Genomic DNA, 22,540 nt, shown 5'->3' on the forward strand with positions numbered 1-22,540 from the left:
TTCTCACCTAGCCCAGAAGTACTAATGAACTACGACAATGGAAACCCCGAAGTACTTCTGGGCCGATTGAAAACGAATTCTCCAGCTGACCTGGAAGTGCTAGTAAGTCACGTGGGAGGAAGAAGAGAAGCACTTCCAGGTCAAGGACTATATAAAGGACTGGTAGAGACCCAGCAAGCTGAGCCGGAGTTGGGAGGGAGTGTGATGGAGCTGCTGGGAGGAGAGGAGGAGAATTATTGTGTTTAGTATTGTATAATTATTATAGCTATTATTTGTTTATGGTGGTGGAAGTGCTTTGGGGCACTTTAAAGAAGAAAATTAAAATATTTCTGGGGGCTTTTAAATCTGTGTCTGCATCTGTATGTGGGGTTTCACGGGGCAACAGCGCCCTCAAGCATCCATTTATTGACACATGCTATGTGCTTCAATGCTTGGTGGCCCTGCTTTGTGAGTTTGCATGGTCAACCACTTTGTGGTTGAGCTGTCGCCACTCCTACATTCTCACACTTTAAAGCAGTAGTGCTTATAGCTGACTGGGGTACATCTACCAGAGCAGAAATCTCTGGTACCGACTTGTGGTAAAGGTACAGGAAAAAGTAGGGTGAAATGACACCTTTCATTGGCTAACTAAATAGATTACAAATGCAAGCTTTTGAGACAGCTAAGGCACCTTCATCAGGCAAGGTGTCATTTCACCCTACTTTTTCCTGTATCAATCTATGGCTAACACGGTACAACACTCTACTGTTGTGGTAAAGGTGACAATCTATGACAGTGCCATGTTTAAAGTCACAGCTCTTCAGTACAACCCATTCTACTGCCAATGTTTGTTGATGGGGTTTACATTGTTATGTACTTAATTTTATGCACCTGTTAACAATGGGTGCAGCTGAAACATACTTTTGGCCATGTATTGTGTATTTTATTTCTAGCAAGTGGGTCATCAAGTATTTAAAAATCACTGTACGATTAATGGTTCATAAATTATCCAGTTTTGGTTTGGTGACCAACCTTGATATACACTATTATGTTATGGTCTCGGTGTTGATAAAATAACAACAATGAAGCTCAAATTGAAAAACTATCACCACAGACACCAAATTGAAAACTATTTTTAGATTTTACTACTGTACAGAAACGTCAACAGATCAATACAACTTAGATTTATGCTTAGTTTCCTCATTCCACAATAATCCTTGCATCACAAAAAAAAAAAGTTCCTTTGCAGTTCATTTAGGTATTGGTGCACATTTAATAACCATGAATAAGAAAGAAAACAGCCCAAAGCTTCAGTGTATTTCAAGAAAAACAGAAACATAATACAAAAGCATTATGTTTTACAGAGAGCACATACACATATTTGTGCAGTATTCATTAAGTTATCATGACTATCTTATTATTTTGAGAAAAAAAAAACTAATAACTGTAAAATGAAATACCTTCCTATTTTGGCTTGACAGAAGAGTATACTGTACATCAAAAATGATGAAAGCACTTGTGATACCTCAACTGCTGACCAAGGTACCTCAGCATTGAATTTTTCTAGGTGTGTCAATTATACAATGTGCCCTAAAAAATGAATGTATTTAAATGGGCATGTTTCTAATTAAGCATCACTTTCTAACCTATGTGATAATGAGTTGCCTTTCTACAATCTGAAAGAAAACAAGATCTTATTCTAAGATTAAGTTGGAATACAAATACTTCAACTGGTCAGTGAATAAGAACCATAAAAAACATCAAACCCAGTAGCCCCTCATTAAAAATAAACCTTTCTTTATGGAGCTAAAAGGAAAAATGTTATATAAATCCCCTGTGTCAAAACATGTACAAATTACACAATGCACAACACGATACTGCACAGGTTTCAACATGAAAAACAATGTTATCAAAGCATAATTTAGATATTCCAATAATAATGTCACATTAAAATTACCACATTCAGCTTTAAATTGCCCAACATATTAAATTCTAGAAATAAATATGAACAGGGCAATAAAATAAGTAAAAACATGTTATGTTTAGGTGTGTACACTGTAGAGGCTCTTTTCAGTTACAAATTCAATGAAGCAGACAGTTTAAATTTTTTACATACCGTATATAACTATATATAGATACAGTATGACCCATTTATCAGAAAGAAAAAAATAAAATCTACAGGTTTTTTGTTTATTATTTACAGAAACAAATGCATGTAATAAAAAATGAAATGAAGAGGATCTAGTAAGTGAACCACTCATTTCTAAACTCCTAAACTGAGTTAGTATAAGGTCCCCCAAAACATAAATCTTAATCCAAAATGCAGTTTAATATTTAGGGTAAATCAAAATGCAAGAGAAAAACAATTATTCATCCATTTGAAATTGCAAAAGATCTGGATTAATGTCAAATTTAAATTGTCTTTGTACATGTAATCCCGTATGATGGGGTACCACTGTATCCATGAGGGCTGTCAGACCAAAAGCCTCCATTGAAATATAATTTTAATATATTAAAAGGTGTCTTATTCCAAGGCAAAACCTGACATGAGTGTATTTTACGGATCAGATTTTACACATCACTTCTACAATATGCCTTTTGATAATTTTGAATGATTAGCATATAAGTAAGTAAAATGGACAGCCAATTGTCTTGTAAACATACCACTTCATAACACATTTTAGAACAGATTTTTTCTACCTCACTGCTGTGCTCTTGGATCTATAATTGCACTAAAAATAGTTTTTTTAAACATTTCACTGGCATCATAAAAGCACCTTTCTGCTGCTGATTCTGTTCTGATTCATTCCTGAACCTGAGATCCCTGAATTACCCAGCTTTAAGATAGGGCTATCATGCATCCATCACACCAAACAAATGTTTATTATCTGTCTCATTAATAACAACTGAAAATGACTGTCATATTTTTTATTTTAAAGTTGTTATTATAATGCCTTAAAATTACCACTTCAAAAGAGACTTTTCAGCATCAGCAATGCTTATTTAAGCCACCTCAGCTAACATGCAGTTTCACACAGTCTAAGCTGGCTGCTGACAGGACACATATTGCTTAAATCAATAGATATACTGTATAAGAGGCCTAATTTAATAATGTATGTATAGACAGGACACCTGTATCATTAACTTATTTTCTGCATCAGTGAAGAGGGGGGGGGGGTTGGACAGTATATTTTACTCCTGTATATTATTCCTTGACGTCCTGGTCCAGCCTACAGCACACTGCAAAGTATCAAGCCATGTCCAGCACAACTAGTCTAATACCAACATTTTGAGTGCTTTGTTTTAAATGCTTAATCTTTACAGAGTTTTACTAAGCTGCTTTGCTAAATTATCACTTTTAATATGGAGTAAATGCCTAAAGACCATTATAATGCCTCATTAAATAAGTTCACTTTCTTCATTTGTGATACTCGTACCTCGACTTAACAAAAGAGCGGTGGGCACTCGTACTTAGTCGGACTTACCAGAGCAAAAAGCAGCATGGCTAACAAAAACAATATGAAAAGTCACTAACATTTTTTCCAGGTTTTTTAGGTGATGGGATATGAAGAGAGATGAGAATGGAAGTACAGGGGAAGAGAAAATGAAGGAGGCCAAAGAGGAGGAGGATGGATAAGGTAAAAGATTTAAAGGAAAAGAGCTTGACTGGTCAAGTGGTAGAAGACCGAGCTGTTTGGGGAAGGGTGACCCACACAGAAATGGGAAAAGATGAAGAAGAAGAAGATACAAAACTTGAAACTCTGATATTCCCCAGGAATACTGTTAATAATAAGTATCCGAAACAAAACCTGCATCACACTGTCAAAATTTTCTCTAGAAAGTGACATCTCAGCATTTAAATAAGAAGACTTGTGTTGAAAGCCACTAAAAAGCCCACAATCACAGTGAAACACCTACAGAGTATAACTGGCTGAGTAAGAAGTAAAGGTGAATCAAGCATCTGTATGAAAATCTCAATGGGAATGTGCAACAAAGAAAATGTTACTCACCATTACAACAATGGCCAAAATCCAAAGCACAATATCCCATGTCTAACACTGGCCATGCCCCAAGGAACACTATCCTGCAGTGCAGTATGGTGGCCTCAACATTATGCCAAGGGCATTCACCTCATCAATCAATTTGTAAATGACATCCTGTTTATGAAAATAAAAATGAGATACAAGTCTAATCCTTATCATACAAAAAGGCAAAAGATAATAACCATTTACTAAATGAGTCCTTCAATGTTTGATAAATTACAAGGTAATATTCACCCCGACCCCGACTTGTAATAAACATGGCAGGGAAAACAAACTGATGGAACGTGAGCCTGGGTGTATGCGTAAGTGGGCGTTTTGAGGAGTCGATGTACTGTACTGACCAGTTTCCTACCTTGCATCCCAGGCTATTAAGTTGGATTCCAGCTCCCCATAACCTTGAAATGGACCGAGCACAGTATGTTATCATAGTTACTGCACACAAAAGTTGTCCATATACACAAGAACAAACTTTTGTAAATTTCGCCTTTATTTTGTTTAGTATTACTACATCAGACAAGCATTTTTTAAATTAATCACAAAGAAACAATAAGATACATCAAAATAAGTTTGTTTGATTTGAAGCAAAGAGCAGTCAAACTGCTGCTATTTTTTTTTGATAAGGAGGTAGATACTAAATTACTGACGGGAGCACAAATTCAAAGCTTGGAATGGAAAGAAGATGCAGCATAACATTACAGAAAGTTTCTTTAAAAAAAAAATCAAAGAACCTTTTCAAAAAAAGATCTAAAGGAAAAGAGCTTGACTGGTGAGGAAGTGGAAGACTTCAAACTAGTTCCTCTTTCTGTTCACTAATTTTAACACACACCTTACAGTTCACTGAACTGTATGCCTAGAAAACCATACAGATCTCCATAATAAGAACTGGACTGCAAGAGGGATAAAAATAATAACCCGTTTGAGCAAATTAATATGGAACAGGGCTCCGTACTACTGAAAGAACAGTTAGCAAGAAAAATAAAAATACAGTGGGGCAAAAAAGTATTTAGTCAGCCACCAATTCTGCAAGTTCTCTCACTTAAAAAGATGAGAGAGGCCTGTAATTTTCATCATAGGTATACCTCAACTATGAGAGACAAAATGAAAAAAAAAAATCCAGAAAATCACATTGTCTGATTTTTGAAGAATTTATTTGCAAATTATGGTGGAAAATAAGTATTTGGTCAATAACAAAAGTTCATCTCAATACTTTGTTATATACCCTTTGTTGGCAATGACAGAGGTCAAACGTTTTCTGTAAGTCTTCACAAGGTTTTCACACACTGTTGCTGGCATTTTGGCCCATTCCTCCATGCAGATCTCCTCTAGAGCAGTGATGTTTTGGGGCTGTCGCTGGGCAACACTGACTTTCAACTCCCTCCAAAGATTTTCTATGGGGTTGAGATCTGGAGACTGGCTAGGCCACTCCAGGACCTTGAAATGCTTCTTACGAAGCCACTCCTTCGTTACCCGGGCAGTGTGTTTGGGATTATTGTCATGCTGAAAGACCCAGTCATGTTTCATCTTCAATGCCCTTGCCGATGGAAAGAGGTTTTCACTCAAAATCTGACAATACATAGCCCCATTCATTCTTTCCTTTACACGGATCAGTCGTCCTGGACCCTTTGCAGAAAAACAGCCCCAAAGCATGATGTTTCCACCTCCATGCTTTACAGTAGGTATGGTGTTCTTTGGATGCAACTCAGCATTCTTTCCCCTCCAAACATGACGAGTAGAGTTTTTACCAAAAAGTTCTATTTTGGTTTCATCTGACCATATGACATTCTCCCAATCCTCTTCTGGATCATCCAAATGCTCTCTAGAAAACTTCAGACAGGCCTGCACATGTACTGGCTTAAGCAGGATTTGAGTCCCTGGCGGCGTAGTGTGTTACTGATGGTAGCCTTTGTTACCTTGGTCCCAGCTCTCTGCAGGTCATTCACTAGGTCCCCCCATGTGGTTCTGGGATTTTTGCTCACCGTTCTTGTGATCATTTTGACCCCACGGGGTGAGATCTTGCGCACCAAGCTGCTTACCTATTGCAGATTCAGTCTTCCCAGCCTGGTGCAGGTCTACAATTTTGTTTCTGGTGTCCTTTGACAGCTCTTTGGTCTTGGCCATAGTGGAGTTTGGAGTGTGACTGTTTGAGGTTGTGGACAGGTGTCTTTTATATTGATAAGTTCAAACAGGTGCCATTAATACAGGTAACGAGTGGAGGACAGAGGAGCCTCTTACAGAAGAAGTTACAGGTCTGGGAGAGCCAGAAATCTTGCTTGTTTGTAGGTGACCAAATACTTATTTTCCACCATAATTTGCAAATAAATTCTTTAAAAATCAGACAATGTGATTTTCTGGATTTTTTTTTCTCATTTTGTCTCTCATAGTTGAGGTATACCTATGATGAAAATTACAGGCCTCTCATCTTTTTAAGTGGGAGAACTTGCACAATTGGTGGCTGACTAAATACTTTTTTGCCCCACTGTAATTACTTTGAATGAGTTATGTAATTCGTTTCGCTTTTTTTTTTTTTCTTTCCCCCACACCTACGGGGGTCCACACTCTTAAACAAAGGTATTCACATATTTTTTATATAATGTATTTTCAAAAAATTGTTCAGCCCCTTCATCAATTTCTTTCAAACAAAAACACCTTACATGAAAATGTGCTCTTTGTGGTATTTTTACTTAAAGGTATACTCCACCCAATACATGTTATTTACCCCATGTACTGACTGACTGACTTTGAAGTGGATTTTCAAAAGAAAAATTAATCTCATGTTTTCATGCAGAATGCAGAGGGGAAAAAAATCTTTTATAACATAACAGAAGCCAATAGTGTACAACAACAAATGATTTGAAATATGTTTATAGAAAAATTTTAAAAAGTACATCATTTGTGTTGCATAATCCACGTCAGCTATAATAATAAAAAGTTGTATTTATAGAGCGCCTCTCACTAACCCAAGGTCGCTTTACATAGAGTTTTTTTTTTTTTTTTTTAAAATCACACAGAATACAAAAGTTAATATAAGAGGAAAATTTTGAGTTGAGATTTAAAGGTGGAGAAAGATGTGCAATCTCGGAGAGGCTGGGGAAGAGTTCCAGAGTTTAAGGGCCAGAACACTGAAGTACCTGCCCCCCAGGTTTGAGAGTCTCGTGCATAGGACAATAAGGAGATTACTACTTGAGGACCTGAGAGAGCGACAAGGAGTGAAAGGAGCTAGGAGCTGAGTGAGGTAGAGGGGGGCAAGGTAATGAATGTAGGGCTTTGAAGATGTGAAGCAGAATCTTAAATTTAATCCTTGATGGAACCAATAACCAGTGCAGTTGGGAGAGAAAAGGCGAGATGTGAGCAAAATGCTTTGTGTGGGTGACGACTCTATCTGCGGAGTTCTGAATGTACTGTAGCTTCTGTATAGATTTTGCAGGGAGGCCGATGAAGAGGGAATTACAGTAATCAATACAAGACATTATGAGACAATGAACCAGAGTTTGGGCATCATTAAAGGACAGAAATGGATGGAGGAGGGCAATATTACGGAGAGGACAGAATGATATCCAGTCACTTTAACATTATATGCAAAATGCATGCTTTTTGGTTAAAATATTGTTGAATTGTTACTTTTGGAATACTCAGGGAACACACCCTAAACAGTAAACTAAGCTTCATGGAAATTAGAGACCAGCCTGTCCCCTTTCATTCATTGGTCAAGAACTCAAAAAGTGACTTTGATGAGGCTTTAGTTAAGTGTTAAGCATTAGTCAAATGGATCACAAGATGACAGTCATCATATCAGACCAAAGTGAGTTTTAAATCTTTCAGCAATGCAAGTCCAATAAGCACTTGCTCCCTTTAATTAGGCTGCTTCCCAAAATCCAGGCTACTAAATGATCATAACAAAAAAAGTTTCCACCTTTACTGATATGCAGCACACTAACTTTCAGACACCAAATGTGGCATTTTGTAAACTTTGGTGTACATTGGCACACCGATAAGATTCATGGTGAGCTAAAGGGTTTAAGAAACAAGACCAACTCTGAGCTTTATCAATGAACAACAGAAAACAGTATTCAAGTTATACCACTATTTAAGTACAGGTGCCCATACTCTTGGAGCTCAATTCTGCTTTACTACAATTCTTTTAATAATTACAGTTACTAGTTTTATATGTGCTGCACCACATACCAAAACAGAGAGGCCAAACAGATCCCTGATAGCCACGATGGCTACAGATTTTCATTACTGCCACCTTTTTAATCAGTAGTCAATATCTGCTGCTAGTGTAATACACTTACAGTTAGGTCCATAAATATTTGGACAGACACAATTTTTTTCTAATTTTGGTTCTGTACATTACCACAATGAATTTTAAATGAAACAACTCAGATGCAGTTGAAGTGCAGACTTTCAACTTTAATTCAGTGAGGTGAACAAAACGATTGCATAAAAATGTGAGGCAACTAAAGCATTTTTTTAGCACAATCCCTTCATTTCAGGGGCTCAAAAGTAATTGGACAATTGACTCAAAGGCTATTTCATGGGCAGGTGTGGGCAAGTCCGTCGTTATGTCATTATCAATTAAGCAGATAAAAGGCCTGGAGTTGATTTGAGGTGTGGTGCTTGCATGTGGAAGATTTTGCTGTGAACAGATAACATGCGGTCAAAGGAGGTCTCCATGCTGGTGAAAGAAGCCATCCTTAAGCTGCGAAAACAGAAAAAACCCATCCGAGAAATTGTTACAATATTACAAGTGGTAAAATATACAGTTTGGTACATCCTGAGAAAGAAAGCAAGCATTGGTGAACTCAGCAACGCAAAAAGACCTGGACGTCCACGGAAGACAACAGTGGTGGATGATCGCAGAATCATTTCCATGGTGAAGAGAAACCCCTTCACAACAGCCAACCAAGTGAACAACACTCTCCAGGGGTTAGGCGTATCGATATCCAAGCCTACCATAAAGAGAAGACCGCATGAAAGTAAATACAGAGGGTGCACTGCAAGGTGCAAGCCACTCATAAGCCTCAAGAATAGAAAGATGTTCTTTAGCAAAGTCCAATCTAACCTAAAAAAGCCAGCACAGTTCTGGAAAAACATTCTTTGGACAGATGAAACCAAGATCAACCTCTACCAGAATGATGGCAAGAAAAAAGCATGGAGAAGGCGTGGAACAGCTCATTATCCAAAGCATACCACATCATCTGTAAACCATGGTGGAGGCAGTGTGATGGGTTGGGTGTGCATGGCTGCCAGTGGCACTGGGACACTAGTGTTTATTGATGATGTGACACAGGACAGAAGCAGCCGAATGAATTCTGAGCAGGATTCTGTCTGCTCAAATCCAGCTAAATGCAGTCAAATTGATTGGGCGGCGTTTCATGATACAGATGGACAATGACCCAGAACATACAGCCAAAGCAACCCAGGAGTTTATTAAAGCAAAGAAGTGGAAAATTCTTGAATGGCCAAGTCAGTCACCTGATCTTAACCCAACTGAGCATGCATTTCACTTGTTGAGGACTAAACTTCAGACAGAAAGGCCCACAAACAAACAGCAACTGAAAGCCACTGCAGTAAAGGCCTGGCAGAGCATTAAAAAGGAGGAAACCCAGCATCTGGTAATGTCCATGAGTTGAAGACTTCAGGCTGTCATTGCCAGCAAGGGTTTTCAACCAAGTATTAGAAATGAACATTTTATTTCCAGTTATTTAATTGGTCCAATTACTTTTGAGCCCCTGAAATAAAGGGATTGTGTTAAAAAATACTTTAGTTCCCTCACATTTCTATGCAATCTTTTTGTTCAACCCACTGAATTAAGGCTGAAAGTCTGCACTTCAACTGCATCTGAGTTGTTTCATTTAAAATTCATTGTAGTAATGTACAGAACCAAAATTAGAAAAAAGTTGTCTCTGTCCAAATATTTATGGACCGAACTGTATTTAGTCTATGTATATCTTTAGTAATCACAACATAATTTATTTTGCATTGCTTTACACTGGTCAAAACTCAACATTTACCAAAAGCAAGAAAAAAAAAAAAATAAGCACAAAATAAAATGCTTTCAGGGCACATTCAGAAACTTTTGTATAGATGGTTCAAGTATAATTTGTAAAACACAAGCATCAAAGTCAAAACAATGGCTAAATTCCTTCTGAAAATTTTAACAATTCTTTTAGTGCATTGCAAGCATTAAACACTAAACCAATAATTTTAAGGAATTTTGCACAGCAAATTTATTATAAATAAGTAAGATCATCTGCGGTGGGTTGGCACCCTGCCCGGGATTGGTTCCTGCCTTGTGCCCTGTGTTGGCTGGGATTGGCTCCAGCAGACCCCCGTGACCATGTGTTCAGATTCAGCGGGTTGGACAATGGATGGATGGAAGTAAGATCATGATATAGTATGTGCACAAGCAAAGTCTATTTCTCAAACATTCAGCTGAAGAAAACAGTTAATAAACTTCTCTTAAATAATGCACCAAAGGATAAATGTGATGTTAAGCATGTATGCATGTGTCTGTGTGTGAAGTAGAGAAGAATATTTATGTATGTAAAAACAATAAGCAACATTTAAACACATACAAAACGAATAAATAAACTGAAAAATATCCAACAACTACAATTCAAGCACCCTGTTCTGTCAGAGTTCAGAAAGACAATTCCAATTGATAACCCAATATTAAATGAATGCCCAAAATATGGCTATTGCTGCACTGATATGAGGTATTACAGACTCCACTAGATTGTTCATGGAAGAGTTGTTAATTGCATGCTAACACTACAAGATTTACTTTAATCGTTTAACTGCACTTGCAGCTTCCTATATGTAAAGCCTGATCAGCTGCTGATCTAAATCAGCCATTTTTTTTTTTTACTACAAAAGGCTTGATCAATGATTGGTAAATTGGCTGATCACAAAAAAATTGAATTTTTTTCAGCTACTTCTTTTCTAAGCTGTATGATAATTTAGTTACAGTGCTCCTTTATGCTAGGTATTACTGTATTTGAGCTAGCACGCTTTTTTGCTGCAAAACTTCCTGTCAACAGAGAGCAGCAAGGCAGAATTTACCAGAGACAGAAATGGCTGGAGTATTATTAGCCTTTACATTAAGGAAAGTGGAGTAATAAAACTGAAAAAAAAGAAAGAATCACCAGAGACATTCTATGCAATTAGACAAACAACAAGAAAAGACATTTTTATTTTGCCCTATCATTAAAACAGACACTCCTTGTCAGAGTTTGGACATGTGTTAGGTGTCGCGTTGCAGCTTATATTTTCAATCAGAAAAAGACAAAGAAAAATTTGAAATTGCTGCTTAGTAAACAACAGTCTTGCTAGCTAACAGCAAGATCTGTCTATGTCACTTATTACTTGTTAAGGATGTTAGCCTTGTAACTTCTTGATAAACATCACACGAACATTTGATAGATTTGCGGCTTTTTTAAAGGTTTGTACTGTGTTTCATATTTGTTTGTGTATATCATACAGTACAGCATACGTTTTTGGTGAGAAACAAGTACTGCATAATTAAAATGGCATTCCATTTATTTATAATTACACGTCAAAAATTAGGATAGTCAAGCTGGCACACTGTGAAAACCACCTGTATAAATATAGTAAATGTATATTTTAACAGCAACAAAAGCTGTTGTGCAATTAATGATTAAAACCTAGAAGAGTATGTATATTTACATTTAAGCAGTGTTTAACTGACAATATCAATTGATTGAATCAATGTGTAAGAATACACTAATCAGTCCCAACATTAAAACCACTAACTGGTGAAGTGAATAACATTGATTATCTCATTACAATGCCACTTGTCAAGGGTTGAGATACATTAGACAGCAAGAGAACAGTCAGTTCTTGAAGGATCTGACCGACTTTGACAAGGGCCAAATTTTGATGGCAAGACGACTGGGTCTGAGAATCTCCAAAACGTCAGGTCTTGTGAAGTGTTCCCAGTATGCAGAGGTTAGTAGCAACCAAAAGTCGTCCAAGGTTAAGACAACTGGTGAACTGGCTACAAGTTCTTGGGTGCACGAAGGGCCACTGTTGCGCATGAGGAGCAAAAACTAGGCCATCTGGATCAATCCCACAGAAGAACTACTATAGCACAAATTGATGAAAAACATAATGCTTGCCGTGACAAAATGGTATCAGAACACACAAGGCATCGCAGCTTGCTTTGTAGATGCAGACTGGGCACAGTGTCAATACTGACCTCTGTCCACTGCCAAAAGTGCCTAAAATAGGCATGGGCACATCACAGCCAGACCAGAGAAATGGACTTAAAGGACTGCTGCTAACGTCTTGGTGCCACAGGACACCTTCAGAGGTCTTGTAGAGCCTATGGCTCGACAAGTCAGAGCTGTTTCGACGGCACAAGGGGGACCTACACAATATTAGCTAGGCAGCTTTAATGCTGCGGCCAATTAGGGAATATATATATGGTTTTTTTTGTTCATTTTTTTGTTAGACAGTTGGCAGAAACTACTTTTTTGTTTACATGAAACTTTGTTTCAGATAAGTACATTACAGAAGACATTAATATGAGATCATCTTATTAAGACAGACACTTTATTTTTTTATGCCATACAGTATGCATTATGAACACATTTTCTGTACATACAAGGGGGCTTCGCTCGCCTACCCCCGGTGTTGGGTAACCCGAAATACATTGATGAATGTATGAGATATGTGCCTGCTTTGCTTGCAGCATTTCAGACACGCGCTGTAGGCGCCTGCGTTCATTGATTATATCCAGGCGGGCTCGTGTTTGTATCTCCGTCAGTTGTGGCCTTTCATTTTGAACCCGTGCCTGCTTTGCTTCTGCAGTTTCTGACGTGCATTGTAGGCGTCTATGTACATTGTATTTGTCCATGCGGAGCTGTTTGGTTTTGGAGCCGAGACAGTTTTGCTTCCGCGGTTTCAGACACGCGTCATAGGCGCCTACGTCTATTGTTTATATCCATGCGAGCTCGCTTTTGTAGCTCCGTTAGTTGAGCTGGATCGTTTTGGAGCCGTGACCGTGACTCCATTAGTTATCCGTTGTCTACCGTTAGTAATATGGATAATTGCACTTACTGTTAATAAGGAGCGTTTTCTGTGGTTGTACCGTTAATAATGCATCACTGTAATGTGATTCACATATGCTATATGGTTTGGACGTGTGAGGATGCCGTACGTTTAATACGGAGAGTTTGTTTTCTCATTACCCGGACCATGCTGTGTAGTGTGGACGTTTAGTTCAGAAGCGCGTTGTAGGCGCCTGGGCCTTTCGTACTATCTTTGTGGACCTTTGCGGACGCCGTAGTGTCTTACGTGTGACTCTGGGGTGCAGTGCAGAATCCTCTTTTCTGTGTGGCTGTGTCGTTAGTCGTTAGCTATGGGCGCGTTGTTGCTTCATGTCCTATTCAGAAGCGCGTTGTAGGCGCCTGCGCCTTTCGTAGTATCTTTGTGGACCTGTGGGGCCTCCGTAGCCTCTTCTGTTTGACTCTGGGGTGCAGCACAGAATCCTCTTTTTTGTGTGGCTGTGTCGTTAGTCGTTAGCTATGGGCGCGTTGTTGCTTCATTTCTCATTCACGTTAGTTGAGCTCTTTCATTTTTGGGCCGTGACTCCTTCGTTCGCGGTGGATAAGACTTCGCTTGCGGTTTATGAGACGCGCGCTGTAGGCGCCTGCGCAGTATGTCTCATGGTCCCATCGCCATGTACCTGCGTCCATGCCTTCCGGTTTACCATTCTTGGTTAGTAATATGGATTTTATTAGCTAAAAAATGTACTTTAAGGGAATTTCACTTATTTTATGACCACTAAATAATATGCCTACAGAATTTCACTTTCTTAATAAAAAATGAACAGATAGCACCTGTGGTCTATGGTTTAAATTATAAAAACACCAAAGTTAACACTTTAATAACGCTTCAATGTGTCGGGTTATTCAGGAGCTTTTAGTGTAAAAGGTTTTTTAAAGTGATAAAGAAGAAAAAAAACTGATTCAACATTAGAAGTGGCCAATTTAGTATCATGAAATCGTGATTGCTATTGTCCCTAAACAAATCTGATCAGGGCATCCAAACACATGAACTTTCAAGTCGTCTGATGTTGTACTTAATGTCAGTTACTCTGCTGTCTCATGACGGGTGAGACATGCAATAAAGAATCTCAATTGCACGGTGTACACTTAATACACAATCTGAACTTTAACTTAAGGTAGGCACCACAACCACTTATCAGAATGTTCATGTGTTAGAAAGATAAATATAAATGTATATGCATATACATATATCCAAGGGACTTAACTGAAAAAGGAGCAAGAAGGTTGCACCAAGTGTGAATACAACCTCAAGCCAATTAAGGGGGTTTAGTAACGTTGCGTTAAATTGATTAAAATTATCATAATTATGTTTGTTTTTTAAACAAGATTTTCAACAAGGTAACAAAAGAATTGGCATGTATTTTCCTAGTTTTAGCTTTAAAAATAATAAAACATGAGCACTACATACACTATAACTCTATAACTGTACCTATTAAGGGTTCTCTAGCTGTTTTTCAAGTGGTTTTAAAAGCAGCAATTTAATATACAATAGGTGCATATTACTCTGAATTATGTCAAAGTATAGCGTCTATAATTTAGACCCTTATTTTTAATAATTATCTTAAAATAGTCTGTTTATAAACATTTACCATGAAAATGCCATTCAGTATAACCAGTCAAGCATTGTACAAAAGGCTAAAAAAGAAAAATATATTTCATCCTAAAACTCCATCAACCCATTCATAAAACACATTAAATTCAATTTTAGTATCATGGGATCAGAAGCCTATAACAGAGGCACTGGGGACGAGATGACAGTCAATCAGAGAGCACACTCACTCACATACCACTCTGTTACCAGACAAATTTAGAGTCACTGTGCTTTGAGGGTGTACTCACACAAACAGTAAAAGAATGCTCCAAATCTTTAAAGTAGCGAGTGACCTAGGCCAGGATTTCAGTCTCCCGATGTAGAGAAGAATCAGTGCTAATTTGATTTCCAATGAGTCACTAGTATTTACATTTATAAACCATAATATACTTTAAATGCTGGGGTTTCTACTCCTTTTTGCCACAAATTCAAAAAGTTATAGTATTTCAGACCTTGTGATTCAGCTCTTTTCTAAAAATGACTGATACATCTGAAAGATATCAGAAATTTACAGTACAATGCACATGTGCAGCAAAATTAATAGGCTGCCGTAGAAAGGCCACCAAAAATTACCTTCCAAACTACAGGCATGTTCCTTTGACTTATTTATAAGGGCAGCAGAGGAATTACAGATTTCTTTACTGTGCCAATGAAAGGACTAGTTGCTTTCTATATGGGTGAAATGATAAACGAAATCTGTCTTGAGAATAAATTGGATTAAATTGTTTTTCCTTGTGTTTCTGTAGTTCCAGGAACAACATTTGAGTTGAATTTTAAGGATAGTCACTTGACTAAAGAAAATCAGAATTAAGGGGTGGTCCCTGATATCATAAAGTAGGAACTTCATGGAAACTAGAACAAACAGACTCCCAACTAGAAGAAGAAAAAATAAACAATAAGGTTCTTATTCATTCTCTACAAAAAATGAAAAACTTTCCAAACTTGGAAAAGAAAATTTGTCAAAGTTTATAGACCATTATTAAATGATGTGAAATGATGAGCCATTATGCAGTTACTGGAACAACAGATACTTCCTCTTGTGCTTAATAAATGTTACCTTTAATGGTTAATGTACCTCTGTAAAGCTCAAGATACATGGAAGTACAGTATATGAAAACAACTTGTAGACTATCCTAGTATTGACACTATTCACAAATTAAAAAAATACACAATTGACAACAGTCTGCAACTACAAGAATACATTTCACTGTCAATGTTTGGCATTATTTTGTAGTTTTCTTCCTTAGATTTTTCTTCACAGGTTTTTTGAGAAGCACTTCAAAATTGTACTCGTTTTTGTAACGTTAACTCCCGATCCATTAATACGGACCTCTAAAGGTATTTGGCATAATACACATTGATCTTCACGCCTGTAAAAGTATATTTGGCTCTTCGTGATTCAAGTAAATGAAGAGGTAATGGCATGCGTACTAGCTATCACCCAGCTGTGTGTTTTCGACTGTCAGGGATGCTACACGGAGAGATACCCATAAAGCTAACACTGGCAGCAGATGCAATGTGAGAAGAACAAACATTTACTTACAGGCAACATAGGCGATCAAGGCGAGGGCTATCAACAGCTTCATCATTCTTCTGTTTATTCCAGTAATTAGCCAAACCATCCGCTTTTTCATCATCCGCCGCACACCAATCTCGCGAAACCCGGAAGCATGCGAGCTCCCTTCACTGCATTTGTGAGCTCAATGAATTAAACTCCTCATAACTTATTTGTTCTCCATGACATAAAAGCGTGTCCACGAGCCTGCCGCCGCGCTCGCCGTTAGCCACTTGTTAGCTCAGTACACCGATCTTCCAACAAACAGAGGACAACGAGGCTTTCAGTCCAGTCAGAATTTACTTTAATTGAACACACCACGATAAGCAAAAAGAAAAAGGAAAAAAAAAACAGTCGAAACGGCAACTAAGTACAAGTCACAAAAGCCATTTCTTTTGCAATTAATTTTTCTACAACGCACTAAAAAGTGCCAGCATGATGCTGAAAGGATAAAGCATGAGTCGAGTTAAACGTTCAGACAATCCTGGGTCCACGTCTCCCCCCCTTTTACGACTTCAGTCCTTTCACTTTCTTCTACTCTTCGCAGGCCCGCAACACCATAGTGTGCCGAACGATCTTCAATCTACTAGCTGTGCCTGCCGCGATTACACTAGAAGTACACAGATACTGGTATTTGCTCGGTTCATAAATTAAATCCCCTAATTAGATTCACGTACTACACAAGTGATTAGAGTCAGCCATATAGGTGGTGGTGTTTTCTACTCTCGTTTTCGTAAAACGCATTCGAGCATAACCTTTAACCCCTATATTAACACTCAGTCCACACTAGTCAATCTTAGCACAGTAGAACTAAGGGTGATCGGGTAAGGAAATATAGTTTGCGAAAGGGAGAAACGTTTGAACTTTCTTTCGAAGAGTACGAAGATAAGTGCTGTTTAAACATACTGAAAATTGAAGTGTTGTTGAAACGGCGCTGTAGTGTTAAAAATAATTGCTCTGATTTAAAAAATGCCTCCTCTTTAATGCTGGTTTAGTGGAACAAACGAAGAAATCGTTTTCTGTTTTATAAATAGTCAGATTCATTTTGCGGTACTTTAACAGTAAATTCAGAATACCTTGTTGGGAATACTATATTTATCCAAAAATGACAGCTCTAATTCATTTTGTTTGTATATGACTAACAGTTTCATTTGCGTAAACTCAGGGACCTGTACATGTTTCCAAATACAGTACAGTCAAAATAAGAGTCACGTTTTTTGGCCACGTATGCTCGCATGCAAGGAATTTGACTCCATATAGTTGCGTGACAGATGTACAATCGATAAATTCACACCGGAGATAAATACAAGTCAAAGAATCAAAACATATGCATAAAAAGTGCAACAAATACGGAATTAAGCATTACAGTAGTTGTATTTAAGATTACCGCAAGGTGATTGGGTGTTGCTCAAATTTGGCAAGGATTACTGCAAAATGATTGGATGTTGTTCAGACTAGACAAGGATTACTGCAAGATGATTGAGTGTTGCTCAGACTAGGCAAGGACAGCCCAATTAACTTTTTGTGAGTTTGATGGCCTGTGGAAAGTAGCAGTTCTTACATTTTTTTTCATATTATAGTCTGTAACACTACGTAGATGGGAGAAGTTCAAAGAGCCTTTGACCTGTATGTGAGGGGTCAGTGATGATTTTCCCTGATCATGACTCCAGAATAGTTCAGGTCCTGTGAAGTGGGAAGACTGGTGCAAGTGATCTTTTCAGCAGACCTGACTATTTCTTGTAGGCTGTTCTTGTCATATTTAGTTGCTGATCCAAACCACACTGTAATGGGTTTAGAACAGACTCAATGATTGTTTTGTAAAACAATCAGAAGCTCCTGTGGTAGATTGCACTCTCTTAGCTGTAACTGGAAGTACATCTGCTGCTGGGGCTTTTTTATGATGAAATCTGTGTTGGACTTCCATGTCAAATCCTGGTTGATTAAATATCCCAGAAACACAAAGGTTTCCACAACTGACACATTGTTAAGAATGGAGACGGGGGGTAATATTGGGGGGGCTCCGCAAGTCCACTGTCATCTCCAGAGTTTTGAGTGTGTTTGGCTCCACATTGTTGTCATCACACCAAAGAGCCGGCTGCTCAACTTTCCATCTGTATGCAGACTCTTGACCATTTCTGATGGATCCAGTGATGGTTATGTCATCTGCATATTTGAGGAGTTTGACAGAGGGGTTCCCAGAGGTGCCATCATTAGTATAGAGGGATAACAGCAGTGGGGAGAGCACACTTCCCTGGGGTACCAGTGCTAATTGAACAGAAGCAGCAGGGTAGTTTCCACAGTTTCACCTGCGGTTTTGTATTTGTCAGGAAATTGTTAATCCACTGACAACTGAAGTTAAGGACAAAAGGCTCTGTGAATTTAGAGCAGAGTTCTGGGAAGATTGTGTTAAATGCTGTTCACAAACAGAATCCTTGCATAGGTCGTCCGGTTGCCAAGATGTTGCAAGCTGTACTACAGACCCATACTGACTGCATCATCCATTGGCCCGTTTGTTTGTAGGACAAACTGGAGGGGGCCAACAGGGGATCCTGCAGTGTCCTTCAGGTGACTTACAACCAGTCGCTCAAAGGTTTTCATGATCACAAATGTTAAAGCAACAGGCATGTAGTCATCCAGTCCTGTCACGTGGGGTTTGTTTGGAATTGGTATGATTGTGACTTGTTTGGGGTATAAAGAAACTTCACATAGTACTAATGATTTGTTGAAAACTTGTGTAAAGGCAGGGACTAATTGCTTAGCACAGATTTTCAAGCAGAATTTTTAGACACTATCTACAGTAGATCAGTTGCTTTCTTGGTATGTTATCTCTTGAAGAGCCGACACACATCATCATCACAGATATTCAGGGCAAGTAGTGAAGGTTGTATTTGTTTATATACTGGGAGGGCTTTATCCATTGTGGTGTATGACCTTGGACTTGGCAAACATGCAGTAAAACATATTCAGGTCATTAGCCAGTTGGTTGTTCTTTTCCATATGTGGAGATAATTTCTTGTAGTTGGTAATATCTTGCAGACCTTTTCACAAAGATGCAGGATCATTGCTTAAAAAACATATTTTTCAGCTTTTCAGAGAAGCTGTTCTTTGTCAGACTCATTTCTTTTGTCAGTGTGTTGCTTGCCTCCCTACACAATGTTCAGTCCCGTACTTCTATAGGCAGCCTTCTTGGCCCAGTGATGCTGCACGAATTTTGCTGTGAACCACGGAAAATAATAATTTATTCATATGGAATGTATCTCATAAATATATGGCAAGTGTTTTAAAAAGATTTTCGAATAATAACAATAAAAACTAAGATAAGGTCAGATGGCCAGGGAGAACAGAAAAAAAAGCCCCAGAGGTGAGAAGCTAGAAAGAAAAAAAAAAACAAAATCTGAACATTCTTCCTAACATAAATGTATTTAAGTCATCCTTTACTGTTTTTTTAGGGTTCATCTTGAAGTGGGTCTTATGGAAAATTGGGGTATTCATTCAAGAAAGAAAGAAGTTAATAATGATTGCAAATCCTTGAGGAATATAATAAATGTATGCTTGTATAGTGTACAAGTAGACCTAAAATCTAGCTACAAAAAAGCCAAATTTGAAAAGTGAGTTTTACCAGTTTTTTAAAATGCTATAACTGGCTCTCAGGACAGTAGAAAAGATTGACCTGCTAGATGAGTATGTTCACCAGAATATGTCTACTGCCCTAATTAGTTCAACAGAGAATCAGGCTAATTCTAGTAGACAGCACTTTGTACTGCTCGTCTGGCATTTATTTCAAGCTAGATCTGGGAAAAGAATGGAAGGAATCATGAATAGACGCATAGAGCCTTCTGCACTATGAAAAGGGCATGCATTTAACTGAGAAGTAGATTAATGCAGAAGGAAATATTCATACTCAAATAGTGTTGCCAATAAAAAAATTCTAGCAGGACTATAAAAAAATAGAACAATCATGAAGGAGTTGAAGTGTACTGGAAACAGTAAGAGCGATTTAAACTGTAATAACAAATTCTCAAAACTTTTATTTTTCCAAAGTTTACACATTTGAAGAAGTCCCGATACCAAGGGGGGATTTGTTGATTTGGAAACAGAAGAAGGAGAAGTGCTGCTTTGATTAAATAGCCTGAACAATTTACTGGTACCAGAAAACAAATATACTGGAGTGTTTAGAGAGATTAATGAGTACATATAGTATGTGAACTCTTGATGCATTATTTTTCCAAAGTGGCTGCACACTGGGGAAATTTTAGGTACCGGAGGCTAGCAAATATCATTCTAAGTCAAGTGAAGTTGGGGAGCATACACTGGTACAGTGCGTTGCCGCACCAACTACATGACGAAACAACTTGGGATCCCGGTTGGCAACCCCCTAGGCAGACACGTGGTCCTGTCCCACCCTCCGAAAATGACCCTTTATCTGCCACAGCCAGGTGTTACATGGTCAACCCATTGGCCTGGTCCAGCCACTCCAGTCCCCAACAATGAGGAATTTGCGAGCTGGATCACCCTTGGAGAAATGCGCCACATGGCTGTAGTGCCGTAACTGATGCTCCCTCACAATGCAGGTAATGTGCCTCATTCAGGACTCCATGAGCAACCGCTCATTCGACACAAAGTTAAACCAATGGTACCCAAGCATTTTCCAGAGAGATACAGTACCAAAGGAGTCCAGTCTTCATCTCAGGTCATTGGATAGTGTCCATGTCTCTCAACCATATAGCAAGATAGGAAGCACCAGGGGCCTCATGTATAAACGGTGCGTATGCACAGAAATGTTGCGTACGAACGTTTCCACGCTCAAATCACGATGTATAAAATCTAAACTTGCCGTAAAGCCACGCACATTTCCACGGTACCTCATACCTTGGTGTACGCAATTTCTCCGCTCGGTTTTGCAGACTGGCGGCACCCAGCGTCAAAGCAGTGCTACTGTTCCTGTGTGGTCACCCTTTCTTTCTTAGCTCCACATTCCTGACACGGCTTTATAAATACACTGAAACTAACTGCATATTGTTTATTAGTGTAATGCATCTGATTGTAATTAACCTGCAGCAATGTAATGGTCCAAGGAATAGCCATAGTATTCCAAATACCATAACTGCTTTAGCGTTGTAACTCTCACTGCATCTTCTTCTTCTTTCAGCTGCTCCCATTAAGGGTTGCCACAGCAGATAATCTTTTTCCATATTACTCTCACAGCACCACTCGGAGTATTTATATCACAGTATCTGAGTGGGGAATCACAGCAGCAGCTGATCGGAAAGAGAATTATCGGTATACAGCATGAAGCAGACGCTGACTCAGCCACGGCAAAACACTTTAGAGACTTCCCAATACGGACTTTGCGGTTTAGAAAAAGTTTCATCCCAAGAACTCTAAACGCACCCAATCAGTCCATCAAGTGCTCCTTGTAGAACTGTTTACTTATAAGTACAATTACCTCACTGTAAACTTGCACTACAGTTATAATATTGCACAACCTGTGCCACTTTATAAAGCGCGTATTTACATATGATGACGGTATTCATTTTTAAGGTGAAATGAAGCAAAATATGTTGATTATATTATACAGATAAAACTTTAACTTCATTTAAATAATCTGAATTGTTAATAATTAAACATGTGAGGACACGGTGCCGCAGCGCTAGCTAGTTCATGGATTGTTCCTGCATTGCGTTGTGTTCTTGCGCTGACGCAACACAGGAAAGATAGACGGATAGAATAATTAAACATGTACTACGAAGATATTTCAGTATTCCTTAAAAGTTTTGAAGAATCGGCGTTCTAAGCTTACAAATGGCTTCATGTCTATTACATAGCTGATTGTGTGGCGATTGGGTATTTGGAGAAAGAAAAGTAAGGACAGGAATTGGAGGTTAGTATGTTTGAAAGAGACAGTACTGCTGTGATAAATTATGTCATTGAAGGTCGCGCATGGCGCAGCAAGCCTCTTGCGTGAGATATGAACAAGCACTGCGCCACCGTGTTCCCATGTTTAATAACATGTTTTCATTCCTATCATCATGAAAAAGATATCACGTATACATCTCAGTATGTTAATTATTCAGAGAGCTGTAATATCACAAATGTAATGGATTATGTGTCCTGTCAGAGAAAGAGAAAGCCCGTTTAAGAAGCAGGTAGTGATTCACACATAGAGCACAAAGAAGATCAACTACAGAACAAAGTATTTAATGTCCTACTTTAGTTACTATGGGATTTGAGAAACTAGTAAATTAAACGATTTTAAGATGAAGTTTATGATGTTCTA

At 38.4% G+C, this 22,540-nt stretch overlaps 1 protein-coding gene across 1 annotated transcript in view; it reads right to left on the bottom strand.

Moving 5' to 3' along the window:
• Positions 1–16,931, bottom strand: part of uxs1 (UDP-glucuronate decarboxylase 1) — a 145,678-nt gene extending 128,747 nt beyond the window's left edge. The window contains exon 1 of the mRNA XM_028800679.2: positions 16,252–16,931. Coding sequence (XP_028656512.1) covers positions 16,252–16,345 — 94 coding nt within the window. The 5' untranslated portion in view covers positions 16,346–16,931. The remainder of the gene's footprint in view (positions 1–16,251) is intronic.
• Positions 16,932–22,540: the final 5,609 nt, after the last annotated feature.

Source organism: Erpetoichthys calabaricus, chromosome 4 (genome assembly GCF_900747795.2).
Source record: "Erpetoichthys calabaricus chromosome 4, fErpCal1.3, whole genome shotgun sequence".
Classification (NCBI taxonomy): Eukaryota; Metazoa; Chordata; class Cladistia; order Polypteriformes; family Polypteridae; genus Erpetoichthys; species Erpetoichthys calabaricus.